Source organism: Equus quagga, chromosome 2 (genome assembly GCF_021613505.1).
Source record: "Equus quagga isolate Etosha38 chromosome 2, UCLA_HA_Equagga_1.0, whole genome shotgun sequence".
Lineage (NCBI taxonomy): Eukaryota > Metazoa > Chordata > Mammalia > Perissodactyla > Equidae > Equus > Equus quagga.
Window position 1 is genome coordinate 113470355 of NC_060268.1, and position 17012 is coordinate 113487366.

Sequence of the window (17012 nt, forward strand, 5' to 3'; positions counted from 1 at the left end):
AAAAAGTTTGAAAGCCACTGTTTTACAGATTATGGCGAATATGCAATACCTATTTGCCAGCTGATTGAAAACCCATCTTAGAATTCTAGTAACAGCCTGCCTCATGTAAAGAGGAATATTCTATCTACAGACTTTAGGAGGTATGAAATGTGACTGGTGCAATGTGTCTGTTTTCTAAAATGGTTGTGCATGATAGTTATAGGATACTTTATGAAAGCCTTTAATCATGAGATATAACAAAATTAACTCAAGAGGTGCAAATGACAAAATGGTTTTTGTCAGGATGTTTTCAGTGTTCCTCATTGAATGTGGTAGATATCTATTCAAGTTTTGGTAAAATAATGGGAGTATCTTGATTTTTCTTTTAGTACAGCAGAACTAAATTATGGCTTCAAAACAATATCAGACCTAGTTTTTAGGTAATATTTGAGGTAACCTGTAAACATAGAGACTGTGTTTATTTGGTTCGCATTATCGTCCCCAACCTTGCTCAGGATAGATGCTCAATACATGCAAGTCTAGTTTTTGACTGATTCAAGTTAGTAATTTTCTGCAATTGTCATTAATAAAGGATAAGAGTGTTTGTTCAGTGATTTTGTTTCTGTAATGTTTGTTTGGTGTTTCTTTCGTTTTTTTTTTTTTTTTTTTGCTTTGTTTTTTAATATGACACGTGGATTTGTGTGTTTGGGAAGCAGAAGATCTTAGCCAGTGCTGTCCTGGTGCTGGGGCAGCTCTTGAATTGGAACTGATGAGGTGCTGCTCTTCTGTCTGCTCTGCTTCCTCAAGGCTTTCAGTCTTATCTCTTTTCTCTTCCTTTTTCTTCTTCCCTGTTTCAATATAGATCACCATGAGAGCTCTGACTTTTATCTCAGAAAACTTATGAGGCTATCAAGAGTTAACACACTAAATTGTATCAACAGTTTGCTAAACTCCTGGATCCCATATAATCCACATTCAACACACTTACTTTTCTCTCCCTCGCCATGCGTCTCCAGGAGAGGGAAACATGAATGCTTCCCTATGACAAATATACTGAAGGTGATCTCATCACATAGCAATGCCGCAGTAGTCAATGGAATGGAATCATAAAAGAAAGGAAGAATATACAGTAGTAAATTGATTTCTCATTTGCTGCCTAATTGTCTTTAGGCCTATTTGTATTTTTAAGGAAGAATAAATAAAACTAAAATCGTACATGTTGTATTTCCAAATGAAACAAGAAGCTAGTCTTATATCTGAGACAGGAGTTGAGCAATGCTAATTTACTCTTAAATTTTGTGCAATGCCAAGTAGCATATGTTTATTTTTCAGCTTGTTAACTATCGTCAACCCTTACCAGTAGAAGACTCTTACAATATTCCTTTAGAGGCTTTCTGTAAAAATACAGATTCTTGGGCCTTCTTGAATTAGACTCTCTGGAGATGGTACCCAGAAATATTCCCCATTAAAGAAGTTTCCAGGGAATTTTGATGATTTCACCCAGTTAGGGAACCAATGGGATACCATCTTGAGCAATAAGTGAAAGCCATTTAAATATCGAAATTATTTTCTAAAATATGTAAAACATTTAAAAATTAACTTATTTTTTTCTTAGTCATGAAACTAAGTTTCACAAATGTTTTACTCAAATTTATCCTCTAGGTCTCCCTTCTGGCCCCTAAGAAGAATTGAAAGCTACTAAAATACTAATGTAGTCTTCATTTTAAAAATATTTTTATGTCATTGGAGAGGAAAGCAATAGATAAATAATCTCACTTATCTAAGAAACTTCTGTGTCTATAAATATTTAGAGTCCTTTCTATCTGAGCATAAAGCACTGTCCTCACATAAGTCATCCTGTTCCATCCAGCTCTGTTAGCTCATGTGAATAAGACTGGGAAGGAAAGTAGATTTTATTCCATGTTTGATTTATCACTGATTCAACAGTATCAAAAGCAGTTTTTAAATTCCTGCTTGTGCGTGGCCCTGTTCTTTGTGCTCGACAATGGAAGTTACAGGCCCACTGGTCTTGCTTCCTTAGAACTAATGGGGCCTTCTATATATATCTGAAATACTTTCTAAACTTTTTCATTTTTTATTCTGTGAGATGGAGAAGACAATTACCCCGTCCCTTTGGCAGAGGGACCTGTATGGTTTGGAAAGTTCCTTTTGTTCTCCCACACCCTTATCTTTAGAATCTCTCCTCATGATTCCCCGCTCCTTTTCTTCCTCAGCCTCCCATGGAAACTGCTCCGTGAGTCCCCTCAGGACACAGCAGACACCTTGCCCAGCCCCCCTCACTACCACCTTCTCTGAAACTCCAGCCTCTCTCATCCCTTCCATCTTCCTCTGGGCTTCCCTTTGACTCTCGTTGAAGCTTTTAGCTTCTCATGCTTCAGTGTCACGAGACATTACTGGAGAAACCCACAAGCCTTGTAGACAAGACAATGTCTACATGTGGGTCTTCCCACGTGCCTTGTGGATGAGACAATGTCTAAATGTGGGTCTTCCTGTCTTCTCAGCGCACTTCCTGTCTGCCTTTCATAAAGGCTTAGTCTACTCTTCACAGTGGCTTTCCGAAAGTTCCCCTTCACTTTTTGCCCCTAATTCTACACATTGCCCTTGCAACCAAAGGTCTCTTAGGATACTCCATCACCTGCTCTTCTGAGACACCTAGAGCTGGCACATCTGCAAGCCGGTCCCCTTCAACATGTCTGTCTGTATCCTTGCATCACTCCCTCTGTCTCTAGAGAAGAAAAGTCCCTTCAACTAAGACATTCACTTTTCTACCAGGATGCTCATCCAATCTCTCCGGTCTCCCACATCTGCCCTGTTAGCCTATTTGTTGACTTCCTATTCTGGTATTTTAAACAGTAAAAACTTTAATTTTTTTCTCATCATAAGAAAAAAAATTGTAACTATGTGTGATAACAGATGTTAACTGTGGTGATTATTTTGCAGTATTTACAAATATTGAATCCTTGTGTTGTACACCTGAAACTTATATAATGTTATATGTCAACTATACCCTGATAAAAAACATTTTTTAATTAAAATCTTTTTCTTAAAAAGTTAAAAATGCTTCTTGACCTCACCTCCTTGTCTCCTTTTACTCGTTCAGAGGACTTGAATGTCACCATGTGCCTGGCGCTGTCTCCTCCAGTTAGCCTGTTTTCCTGCTTCCCCTTTGCTGCCAGATTCTTCAGCATTATTTGCCCTTCTTCGCTGTCCTCTCTCCTTTTTAATTTACTGTCATTTGGCTTCTCCTTAATTACCGTGAAACATTGGTCTTAAAGGTTATCAGTGAAGCCTGCTCTTTCTTAACCTAAGCTATTTTTTCTAGTTTTTCTACCTGAAAACTTCTTAGAAGTTGAGGCAATTGGCATTTCTTGACATTGCCATCAATAATATCTGAGAATCCTTGTGTTCTCCCACGTTCTCTTATTGATTTATGGGTCTGCGCTAGATTCTTCTTTTCTACCTCCCGCCTCCTAAAATAGTTATTCACTAAGACTAAGTCTGCTTCTTCTGTTTCACACTCTCTCTCCTTCCTATTCGACGTCTCTCTTGTCTCTCTTCTCGAATCACTCTTGTAGCTGTTGTGCAGGTCGGTCATCTTTATATTTTAATCTTTAAACTCTCTCCAAGGTTTACTTTCTACGTTACTAATTGTTTATATTGCTGAATTAGCACCCTTACACTAAACTCAGAATCTCTAAAACACGGATCTATTTACCATCCTTCCAAAATTCACACACAGACACACATACATTTTCTTTCCCTTTTTATCTCAAAGGAATAACCATTCTCCTGGTTCCTTGACCTTTTAAAAATATGTGAATAATCTCCTTTTTCTTTTATATCCAGTCAGTTGAGAAGTTTTGTTGGTCCCAGCCTGTTGGTAGCGATGCTGTGGACTAGGAAGGCTTGAAGCATTCGCCTGGCCCATATTACTTGTGGCGAGCCCCCATAGACAACTGAGGCCAGTGTTGTGGCTGGACCCACCCTTGTGGTATGCACTTCAGCAACAACCATCAGGGAACTTTGAAGAACAAGATTTATTACTCATGGGTGCTAGAGGGTGCTTGGCACTCCTGAGGGCCACACAACATGGCCGAGGGTAGAGAGAGGGAGGGAGCGGAGGCCGGAGGCTCTGCCTTCAATGGAGTGTAAGGATGGAGTGCCTGGGGTTTTGCGGGTTCACTTTTTATTGGCGAATTTAAGACATGAGAGCAGGAATTAGATGCAGAAAAGGAAAAGCAGGGTAGCTCAAGTGGGCAGTTATCTGGTTTACCCAGGGCTTCCTAAGGGGAACTTCGTGGGTGAGGCAGCCTGGTTTCTTATATAGTTGTTTTATTAGCAGCTGTGTCACACAGCTGGGGATGTTTATTCGAGATGGATGTTTTTGAAATAGATGCCTTGGCAATCAAAAGCTTGATGTCAGGCCCTTACATTACAATCCAAAAGCTTAATGTCAGGCACTTACACTCAGAAGTCTAGTTAAATGTTTTCTTCGTGATGTTCTTTGGCACCTGTCCCTTATATTCCACCCCTCCCTCAACATCCAGTCTGTTGCTCGGTGCCTAGATTCCTGCAGTCACCTCCCAAGTTCTCATGATTCCCACCATAGCTGCTCCCCATGATCACTCTATTTCAGCACTGTCAGTTACAGGTTGATTATCATTCAGCTCTTTGACAGGTCTTCAGTGTGAATTTAAAGTGCAAAACTTAGAGCTCCATGAAGAAACTGAAAGACAGAAGGGGAAGTAGTTTTCTCAAAGAAGTGTTGCTTCATTTTCTCCTTCTGCACACACCACCCCCTTAAGTATCTATGCACCAGTCAAGCTGCCTGATACCCTCTGCTGCCACCTGCCTCCGGACGTTTTCCTGTCTTTCTCTGTGCATGAGTCTTCTTGTCTCCAGTGTCTTCCTATCAAAACCCTTCCCCACTTTATAGGATCCAACACAAACCAACTATCTCTGTGTGGTCTTTCACTGTCCTCCCATGCCTGATAAGAATTGAACTCATCCTTCTCTATACTCTTATAACTTTATAACTCTATTACAGACCTGTTTTCTTTCTCATACAACTTAAAGCAATAAACAATAAGTATTTTGTGTTGAATTGCTTCGAAATCCAGCAATGTGTGCAGACTCTAAGCATCTCATTTTATTAGGAGTTTACTGATACTTGAAACTGCTTTATTCATCACTTAAGGTCAATACATTTTTAGAATTTGATTTGGTCCCTGCTGCTTTAGTCCCTTGCCCTTTGTATCTAGTCAGCATTCCTTCTCAATGATATCATTTATGTAAAGACCGTCCTCGTCACCTCAATCTTCTACTCAAAACATTCAGTAACTCTGCATTGCTCTCAGGATATGTACAAATTCCTAAAGTCCAGCATTCCAGACTTTCCCTAGTCTGTCTGCAACCTAATTTCCTATAACTCAGCCCAGTGTTCTTCTCCCTTGGTGCAATAGTTTATCATCTTTATTCTTGAGTCTTAACCTTTGGTTTTATTGTCCCCATCCCTAAGGCACTTCCCTCCTCTTTTATTTTATGATCTAGCTTATCTCCCACAGAAGTATCCATTTATCCTTTATGAATCCTTTATGAATCTATGCCTTTCCCACAGTCCTATAATACTAACTGCCACTAACACTGAGCACCACATTTGATAGATCAGATAGATGATAGATAGTTAGATAGATAGATAGATAGATGTAAATATCCACATCATATATATATATTATATACATAACATATATATAACTTTATGTCATTTTACTTATGATGTGATTATCTTTTTTCCCAAAAGATAACCTAAACTGCCTGAAAGCAAAGATGATGACTTACGTTTCTCTATATCCCACAAAGACACTAGTGTATCATGCTTTCTACCCGAGTTTCTCTGGAATGATTAAATATACAACATCTTGGAATAGAAACAGACTTTATATGTCTCTTTCTAGCAATTTTTTGACCCTCATTCTATAGTGAGACTCTTTTTCCTTATACTTCTTTAAGCTCTTATTCCTAAGGTGAAACGTTTTATAAGAAGATATGGTTAAAATTTAAAGGAATTGTGTCTAAAGGAAAATTAGAGCTCTCCAATAATAGGCACACATGTTGCCTCGGTACAGCTTGAACTCTTAAACATTCTGCAGCTTTATTGTTCTGGTTTAACACTAAGAACACTTAACAGTTCATCCATAATGTGTTGGTTTCTGGAGAACAGAATTCTAATTTATCACATCAGAATTGGATTGCAGAAGCTTATGTTCTTCGTTGGTTACTAATACATGTTTTTTGTCCACTCTTGCTCATTAGAAAAACAGTTTGGGGTTATTCATAGAAAGAACGGATAGTTCTAGAGATAAATAGGATCAGGGGGAAATGCCGTATCCCATTTTATACAAAGCTAAGAAACTGAAAGGGACATTAATTTCCCTAAAGGGCGTCCCTGCCTACATAGTTGAACATTTCCTTCTACACCCTTAATCAATTTCTATTCTGACTGCCTTCATCCTGAGCTTCAATCTCACGGGAAAATCTAGGAGGCCCTGTCAGGACGGAGCCTGTGCACACTCGGTGTTAGCCAGGAATGAACCGGCTCAGCACTTCCGGACCCAAACCCCCTCATGTGACTGCAGGCCTGGAGCCAACTTTCCCTGAAGTTAGCTAGAATTCGAATGCCTTAAAAGGGAAAGGTAGGATGAAAATAATTAAGCCCAATTTCCTTTCCCTTTTAAATTTTTTATACTGTCTCTTTCTTTGTGTTCATTGTGTTGAATTGGTTTCTTTGTTCTGTTCGTTTCAATCAACTTGTTAAGCAGACTTGTTCTTCAACTTCACTAACAGAGTGGGCTTTCTCTACACCTTGTTTTATTTTTTCTAAAAGGACCTCTCTAGTGCAGGCCAGGTTTACTAAAATTCATCATTGTTTAACATAAGGAAGCAGACTCAGAGATTTAACTAACTTTCCGTCAAATTGTTCAGGTCTTGACTTACACGTGCCGCTCAAGTTGCTTCTGATATGAAAACTGCCGTTGACTGAGAGATACAAGAAGGAAAGTAAAGGATGGCATGCAAAATGTAAGAAAGACCCTGCAAGACTTTACACAAATCAGGGGACAAGAATGTGGAGAAGAGGGGGTTAAAACAGATGTCTAATGCTAACTAATATACTAATGATAATATCTTAAAGAAATGCAGTCCATAGATGTTTAAAACGCTTTAAATAGAAATGTGTAGGCATATTCAGAAGTATGCAGAATAGCATAATCTGTCCCCTGCACTCACCACCTAGCCTCAATAATTGGCAACACATGACCAACTTGTTTCTTCTCTATGGCACCCTTTTCCCACTAACACTGGATTATTTTTAAACAAATGCAAGGCGTGAACATTTCCTAATGTGCCAAAACTAATATTGTAAAATTAAAAAAGTCTTTTTAAAATAAAATATTAGATTTTTAATGAGATCAGCTCTGATACTGTAAAAGAATAAGAAGCCAGGTAAGGTTTTATTTTAATCAACTGTATTGAGGTGTAATGTATGTACAATAATAAGCATCCATTTTAAGTGTGTATTTGGATGAGCTTAAACAAATGCGTCTACCATGTTATTACCACTGAATCAAGTCATGGTACACTTCTGTCACCACACATATTTCCTTTATACCCAGTTTTTGTCAGTTGACACAAACTCTACCCCCACCTCAAGCCCCAGGCAATCACTGTTCTACTTTCTGGCCCATAGATTCGATTTCTGTTTTCTAGAGTTTTATGATAATGGAATCCTACAATGTGTATTTTTTGTCTGTCTTCTTTTGCTCAACATAATTTTTCTTTTTTGAGGAAGATTAGCCCTGAGCTAACATCTGCCGCCAATCCTCCTCTTTTTGCTAAAGAAGACTGGCCCTGAGCTAACATCCGTGCCCATCTTCCTCTACTTTGTGTATGGGACCCCTGCCACAGCATGACTTGATAAGTGGTCCATGTCCGCACCCGGGATCTGAACCGGCGAACCCCAGACCATCGAAGGGGAAGGTGCCAGCTTAACTGCTGCGTCACTGGGCCGGCCCCTCAACATAATATTTTTGAGATTTATACATGGTATTGTGAATATCAGTATTTCATCCCTTTTTATTGCCTTTTTTTTTATTCCATTGTGTAACAGTATTAAGATTTGCTTCTCTATTCCATCTGATGGACTTTTTTTCCAGTTTGGGGCAATTATGAATGAAATTGCTATGAATATTTATGTGCAAGTTTCTGTATAGACATATATTTTTATCTCTCTTGGTAAATAACTAGGACTATAATCACTGTTATCTATTAAGCATTTGTTTAACTATATAATAAACTGCAAAACTGTTTTCCAAAGTGGTTGTACCATTTTACATTCCCACCAGTAGTATATGAAAGTTAGAGTTTCTTCACATCCTTGACAAAATTAATATAGTCAATCATTTTAATGTTAGATATTCTTACGGGTACATGATGGTTTTAATTTGCATTTTCCTAATAATTAATGTTGTTGAGCATCTTTTTCATAGTGTTACTGGACTCCTCAAACTCTGATCACTGCTTCTTCAATTTAGTGAGGCAAACAAGCTCTGCTTGGGCTCCCCTACCTTTGCCTCTTTCCAGAAATCTCTTCCAAAGACCCCAGATGTAGGTTACTCTTCTCTTACTGATTTTGCAGTAGTGCACTACCTGTTGTCCAATTCCTGAAAACAGTTATTTCATTTATTTTGTATAGTTTTCTAGGTTGTTTTCTCTTTGGAGGCGCTATGTCAGGATGTAGGTTACATTCCATCCTTGTCACTCTGTCATGGCTATAAGTGGAAATCCAGGTTAGTTTTTGAGAAAGAATTTTCTAGATTTTTTAAATTTATCAAGGATAGAGCCCAGAAAACTCAAGATCATATTGTATGGAAAAAAAGCCTTTTGACTTATTACATCTAGGCTCACTCTCTGATAGTAAGAGAATATGACACCAGGAAGAAAAAGAAAAACATGCCCCCTTGCTGAGTCTGAGGAATTCTGCAAAACAAGAATGACAGTGGAAGGGAGGAAAGTGAAGCAGTCTGATGTGTGCCTCCCAACGTTCTCTCTTGGAGTTTTAGCTCCGAGAATGAGAGATGTGTTAGTGAAAATTATGTGTGTACCAAAACAGGGAGCTATCTCACATGCAGGCCTCTACCAACATTGTAGTGAACTCAGCAGTTCAGCCTTGTCAGTCAGAGGGAAGCCTGGGACTTAGGATCTGGTATAACATAGATAGGACCTGAGATAGCTGGAGAACTTGTCACTGGGGCTGGGGTGCCATCTTACGGGTGAAGGTGCATCTGACCTGAGGCCTACAGCACTCCAGGGCTGAATGTGCATCACAGCCAGACCTCAGAAAAGCTACATTGTGAGCAGGAGGCCAGATGAGGTTGAGTGAGACAGAGATGTCTACCCAACTTTAATAGGTCAAGAAAAAGCAGACAGCATGCTTGCCGGTGGCCAACTTAACTCTAAGTGTCAGCAGGGCTAGGAGCACCCAGATGGTTAAGGAGCCCTGTCCCACAGGTCAGAGGACATAGACGAGTCATGTCTGGAGACACAGACTCTTTCTTCTATTCCTGAGTTTATTGAAACCACACTTCTTTCTACTATGCACACACACATATATATATATTTTTGGAAAGAAACAGTAGGAAAGGAAGGCCAAATGGAGAGGTTAACTTGTCCAAAAGAGATTGAACAGTACCTGAATTGCCTTTAATTTGGGGGTTTCTTTTTAACCACAAATGCATAAGCACAATGCAGAGGGAGGGGCAGGGGATATGGTTTGTGAATTTCTAATAATTTATGAGATTTGTGAACTTCATAAATTCCTTTGCTTTCCAAGAACTGTTGACCCACGAGAGGGCAATGTAGTTTCTCCACCTTCATCTCACTTCCAGAAGACAGGAGATACTTTGGAGCAGTCAATGCTAGGAATTTCCTAAGACCAGGAATGAGACCAGACTAGAGAGAGATGAATAGGATGCTACATGAGACAGATGGGGAACACTTACTACCTCACTCTTATTCTTACGTGAGATAGAAGCAAGCAGCCAAAAATTAGCTTTTGTGTCTTCAAATGCACCTTCTTCTTGCTCAGCCAAAGACAAATGTCTTCCCAGAGATGGAGGAGACCCCGCTGGGGATATGGGTGTTATCTTAAAGCAGAAAATGAAAGAGTGGGAGAATTCTGCAGCTCAGCCATTTTCTTTAGTTTTTTTTCCCCTAGAAAATAGGATCGAAGGACTGTGAGAAGGTGAAAGCTATGGTACAGAATAGAAAAGACTGTTGATCGCAGATTCATTTATAATCATATGCAATAGCAATTATGTCAACAAATCTTCCTGTCATTGTAATCTTATCTTACTTTTTCTTAGACTATTATTATAAGAAATTGATCTTCCTCATCCTGTTAAAATATATGTATTTTATCCGGGCATCATACTAAGTATATCTCCTTTCTCCTTCTTCCACTATCAAATAGTTAACGATGTAACAAAATAGCATTGCATATACTGGAAACCATCTAACCATATAAACACACACTGCAAATATATCATGTTTGTGAGTCTATATTTTTATGCAATGGATATTTTAAATGAATACAATTTTAAATTATATTGTGAGAAAGGGATTAACATTTTTTAAAAATGTATTCATAATTACTCTACCCTGGCACAACTATTTTCTTCTTTATGATCATCTGGCTAGTATTTATTCACATATAAGTTTTGTACCTACTTATAATCAGCATGTACAGTTTTATACACGGCTTTCTTTATCATTCTTTGTATTGCAACTTATTTACTACCTAACTAGCTACTTAATATACTATGGTGATAGTATACCAGCATTTTCTTAGCCATCCCCTGTTGCATACACAAATAATTTCTATTATTCACTATTTGTGATTAAAGCTACAATGAACACTTTCCTAAAAATACCATTTTCTAATTTGGAACTATTTCCTTGGGATAAGTTGTGAATGGGATTACTACGTCCAAAGAGATAACTGTATTAAAGGACTTTTAATCTAGGTATTGGTCAGATTGGTGATTCAATGGGCTGTACATATCTACAGTACCACCAAAAATATTGTATCAATTGTTTTTCCAGTAGTCTCATCTGAATTTATATTTTTATTATTTATAATTGTAGTTAATGCAATCTATGCCATTTTTGGGGGTTTAATTTGGATTTATTTGATCGCCATTGAGATTTTTAAAATTTACATATTGCTTACTGTTTGAGAATTAGTGTGGCTTAATTACGGACATCACTTAAGTATCAGACAAGCGTGGGTTCAAATCCCAACTCAGGTCACTTCTTGTTGTGTATTAAATGAATTAGCCTCTGGGGGGGAAAAAAAACAATTTCCTCATTTGTAAACTAGTGACAATGATATCTGCTCCACAATGTTGTTGAAATGATTAGGCAAGTTAATCAACGCCTTGGGTGTCAGTGGCACACAGAAATTGTCACTTCTTTTCCTCTCTGCCTCTGCGCCTCTCATCTCATTTACCAACCCTCCTCCCACCCCTGACTTCTTCTTGCACAGATTGTTCATTCAAGTTCTTTTGGTACAAAGTTTCGTACAACCTGCTTTCTCATTCCAGGGTTTACATCCATAGGAGCTAGTTGTCAAAGTTCTCTAGAGAACCAATCTCTATCTTGCCAGTAAGTGCTGAATTATATTGCAAATGGCTGAGGTCGGATCTGTTGGACCTCATTAATTACCTAAGTGTTTGCACAAACAAATGGGAAATATACTCAAAATAAATATCTCCATAAATTGCTCATTTTAGAATTCTGTGTATAGTCCAATTTCCCCTTTAAATGTCTTATCCAAGTTTTCTTCCATTAGGTTTGTCAGAGATATTTTGATTTGTTTATTTGCTTCTCTGTTTTGGTTTCAGGTAACAGTTTAGCTTAATCTTCTGTCGCATCCTACCCAAGAACAAGCTTACTTCTGTGGTGACAAGTGTAGTTTGTCAAGCAATTGTAAGACAACTGCTAGAAGCTGCACATCTGGGTGATACTGTCATTTGAATTTTGTCTGTCTTTCATCTGGTGTCTGTTTTCTAGGCATTATTGCTCCTCTGTTCCCTGGAATTGGTTTCTATCTTGAGAGCCTTTGTAGCAAGAGCTGCCTTTTTAAGCAATCACTTTTCTTTAAAGCCAAAATAATTCCTAGTGTGTTATAAGCTATCGGAAAGCCTGTAACAAGCATAAACTTTCTCAACTGAAAAAGCATTGAAAACATAAATTTATATCCTCCTTCATGAGGGCAAGGCGGTTTGGGGGCTATGGAAAGATTTTCCAGTCTCTCGCCTTCCTGATGAGAAATTAACATAGTCTAAGCAGTTTCACTTCAGGAGTTTAAAAGAGAAAAAGAGGGCGGAGGGAGAAGAGAAAAGGAAAGAATCCTCTGCAGTCTTTCCAGCCTCAGCAACTATGCTTCTCATCTTCTGGAGAATGCCACAGCCTCCTTTAGATTTTTTATTTCTTACATAAGCCTTCTCTTTATGTGTCATAGACAAGGTTTCTTCATTTTGCTAAACCTGCTTTTCCCCCATCTCCGTGCCCACTCTCCCCATTTTTACATGTTACAGTTGGGTGCTGGCCTCCTTTTCTATCTGAATAAACACAGCAATTCTAACTTCTTACCTACAGCAAAGCCCTTCATCCACACAGTACCCCAGCAAAGTTATTAAAGTACTGATGATTTCAGAGGTGAAAACCACCAGGCCTGAGAGAGGCTCTTATGTAACAGTTAAGTCTACAGAGGGAATTTGAGGCTCACAACTGTATTTAAACAGAATGAACACTTTTTCCCTTGTTGCTGGACAGTGCACAGTAGCCAGCCACGTCTGCAATGTGGCTGTACAGAAAGGTCTATTATGGGAAGTACCAAAACTCACAAGGTAAAACAATGTGGACTTAATCAACCTTGTGTTTCTACCCGGTGCTTGCATTCCTGAAGTTGGAAACAGGAAGGTGATAGCGGCAACAGTCCAGCTGTGCCCAGAGCCCACTATGCAGCACACAGCAAGAAAGCACTTCTCGTGAAGTAGGATGGTGACTGTAATGGCCACAACACATTCATCAATCTGCCACATGCATTTCTTCCTGAATCCCACCATCGCAACTTCGTCTGCAGCAAAGGGAAGACTGGCCCCCCACTTTAACCTCTAGTCTACATGAATCACTTTATCATTTTGGGCAAGCCCCTCAACCACAGTTTCTCCAGACACACGGTAGCGCTGAGGTTACCCTGTCCCACCTTGCAGAGAGATGGTAAAGCCAGAATGAGATAATGTGTGTACATGATTTTGGAAACAGTTTCAAATTCTTTACAGTTATTGGGGTAAGAGCTTTTGCTTGTACTGTTAGGCTGATTTACAGTCATTTAAATCTGTAAAAGGATGTTTTGCCATTTTGTTTGTGTATGTTCTATTTCCTCAAACTATTGTAGGCCCGTTAAGATGGCTTTCAGAACATATCAATCTCCCTCACAGCTTCCTGCATTTGAACATGCTGCTTGACTATCCCTCCCCTCTCTCCCCACCCTCATCTCCTTTTTCTGCCTTTCACTCTCCTACTCAGCATTCAAGACTCATCTTAACGACCTTCTGCTTGGTGACACCACCTCTGTACCCTCTCTGCATTGTGGATGGGCAGTTACTTACTTCTCAGCTTCCTGCACTGGGATGTTCTGCATCCAGTGTGGCCTTTCCCAGTTGACTGGCCTTGGGTTTTTTGAGGGAACTACCAAGTCCTATTCATTTTTTCAACCCAATACTTGGTTCACGTTATTTTCTCATTAATTAGTGATCAAAATTATGAGTGAATGTCAAATACTTGTTGCCATGAAACAAGAAATGTGTTAGTAAGATGAGTGATTCTTTGCTTACTTGCTATAAAACTTACGAGGGAAACTCAACACTTAGCTTTCTATATGTAATATAAATATATATGGACTGAAGATGCGACATGTGTGTGGAGAGGTAGGTTACACAGACTACTTGTTTCCCCAGTAAATGCTGTGGATCCCTCATTCAGCAGGATGCTAATAGGTGTTATAGAATAAAAAGATTTCTTGATAAACAACATTTGGAGAATGCTGTGATAAATCTCCATTTATGAAATCTATCAGTTAATTAAAATGCCCTCTCACAATTTAGTGATCCCAGTATCCTACTTCATCTTTTATCTTGTTTTAGATATATTTATCTCTTCTTTATTTGTTTGATTTTTAGCTTTCATGGTAACATGGCACCTGGTTTCTTCCTACAAGAGAAGTTCAGCACACAGCACAGTCCTTGATACGTTGGGTTGGTTTGATAATCCTACCTGGAATAGGTAGGTAAAATTTCCCTTGTCTGCTTACCCATTCTTTTGAATCATATGTATGGATGCGTATCCGTTCCTGTTGTTCTTGTTCTTTACTGAGGATGGAATTTATTCTGAGGAGTAAAATTCACATGTCAGAAATGACCTTTGTCTTTTCTACCTAGAAGTATGTATTTATAGTATGACATATGAGACTCAAAGACCTCTTCATTTTCTTTGTTACGTGATAAATATAAATCAAAAATACATTCATTCCAGGAGAGAGAGGAAATTCTATGGTTCTTAAAATAAGAACTGTCTACAACTTTGTGGAAATCAAGTGTATGAAATATGATTAATCCCCTTGTATGTTTCTAAGTATAATATCTGTAGTTCAAAATTCTAACACAAAGATATAAACTCCCTTTTTTCCCCCTAAAATTAGTCTAGGCTTAGACAAAATTGAGTGCTAAATTATGAGCTAACAGACCCTACATGTGAATTAATTAATGATCCCTTGCTCTCTAAGGTTTTGTCACATTTACTCCATTGGTGTATCATGACATAAATGTGACATAAACAGAAAATAACAGTATTTAACAGTTTTGCTGATTAATGAATTCTCTAGAAGGGGATATGCTGAAATTAGATTTTTATAAGATATAAGCTTTGTAGCTCTTGATTCGATCCGGTTCAGACTACTTGGATGAGTAGTGTGTATGTGTGTGTGTGTGTGTCTGTGTCTGTGTGTCTGTGTGGTATGTTATCACTAAGGAATACTTTATTACAAGATTCGTTACTTTCTTGTATTCAACTTTTAAAATATTATTAGGAATATAATAGGCTTGTTGAAATGCTACTTACATATTTAGAAAAATGTCCCATCTATATAAACTATTTTCAAAAGTAAGACTCTATAACAACTCCTCTACCCCACCTCCCACAAAAAAAAAAAAAAGTCTGCTGAAAAGCACATTTGAGAAGTAGCACAGACTTGGGACTTAATCAGATATGAGACCTAGCTTTACTACTTAACCTGTGACCTTGGGAGAAATTTTTATGCTTCCTTAGAGAAAGTGTTATTACTTAATTTAGAAGGAAAGAAGGAAAGGGGGGATGGAGGGAAGGAGGGAGAGTGGGAAGAAAGGAGGGAGAAAAATGATCATTTCATGATTGCAATGAGCCAGATACACTAGGCAGAAGTTGCACTAGTCACCTACATGTTAGATCTATCTTACTTTGTCTATTTTGTATGGGTTTTTTTGTCGACACAAAATTGAAATGCATGTGTTAGAAAAATTTCCAAATCAAAAAATCAGGTGAGTTCACATAAAAATCTGGCTACCCAGTCTTCTCTTTCTCTATAAATGGCCCTACAATAAAACTAGTTGCTCATGCCAGAAATCTAGTTGTCATACAAGATATGTCCCTCTTCTTAACCGCTCCACAACTAACCCATCAAGTTCTCCAAAGCCTAGCTCGGACCCAGTGGTTCTGAACTCTCACTGTGAAAAGATACTGGTGCTCAGGCTGCACCCAGAAAATTAAATCAAAATCTCTGAGCGTGGACCTGAAAGCTCTTCCAATGGTTCTAATGTCAACCAGGGTTTAGAACCAGTGCAGTAATAACTTCATCAGTCTCTGTGTCACATGTCATCCCCCTTGTCCAAATCACATTCATCACTTCCTTGGCTCAGCAGTCTTCCACTGTAGTCCCTCTATCATCTTATTGCGATTCTTGTTCCCATGCAAACCAATCTCCACCCAACAGCCAGAGTAATTGTTTATAAATAGAAAAACATCTGGTCAATGTCTGCTTAAACCTCCTCAATAATAATAACAATAATGATAATAACTGATAATGACCATTTGTACGTTGTTTGAATAAAGAATCTGAGTTCAGGCTTTGTTGAAGGACCAAGACATTGAGGCAAGAAGTTTCAGGAGAAAATGGGAGAAAGAGCATAAAAGGTGTAACTGAAGATATCAAGGCAATTTTATCCTATTTCCACATCGGGCCCATTGCCTAACCTGTCAATACCTTCTGCTTGTCTGCTCCTCCAGGCCGTGAACCATAGGCCAAAAGTACTATTGACCTCTCCTCCAAATTGTCACCCAGTCAGTGTCCTGATCTCACATTACTGTCAGGAGCAAAGGGATTTTATAATTTGGCAGTGACGTTATTATGAGATTAATTTTATGGCACAGCTAGCAAAGTTTATCAAATGTCATTTATTCATAGTTGCATGGTTCATCCACAAAATAAGTTGATATTGGTAAGTATTCAAGCAGAATAACAGAATCAGAGATGTGTGTTTTTGGGGTGAGGGTATAGCTGGGATCTCTTCTCCTGCTGCTCAGACATACAGACCTTCCTTTCCACCAGTGAATAATGTAAATCCAGTTATTTATTTGAGCTGCAGTGGGGACATTTTTTTCTCATAATGACTGTATATTGACTATATAAACTGTTGTTTTAGCTGCTAAAATCTCTCCTTTACACCCCAACCATCCCATAACCAGATGTGGCACTTCCCATTGGAAGGGAAGAGGATAAGATGTCATCAAAAAGTTTTCATCAATAGAGATACCCTTGAGATATAGTGATATTATTTCAATCAGAGTTTAAAAGAAATAAG

The 17012-nt window shown here is 38.5% G+C and overlaps 1 protein-coding gene across 2 annotated transcripts in view; it reads left to right on the plus strand.

Annotated features, from left to right (window-relative positions):
* CHRM3 (cholinergic receptor muscarinic 3) overlaps window positions 1-17012 on the plus strand; it is a 453240-nt gene that overhangs the window by 231612 nt on the left and 204616 nt on the right. For both annotated transcript variants that reach the window (XM_046651978.1, XM_046651979.1), the window contains exon 4: window positions 14301-14403. In XM_046651978.1, coding sequence (XP_046507934.1) covers window positions 14306-14403 — 98 coding nt within the window. In that variant the 5' untranslated portion in view covers window positions 14301-14305. The remainder of the gene's footprint in view (window positions 1-14300; window positions 14404-17012) is intronic.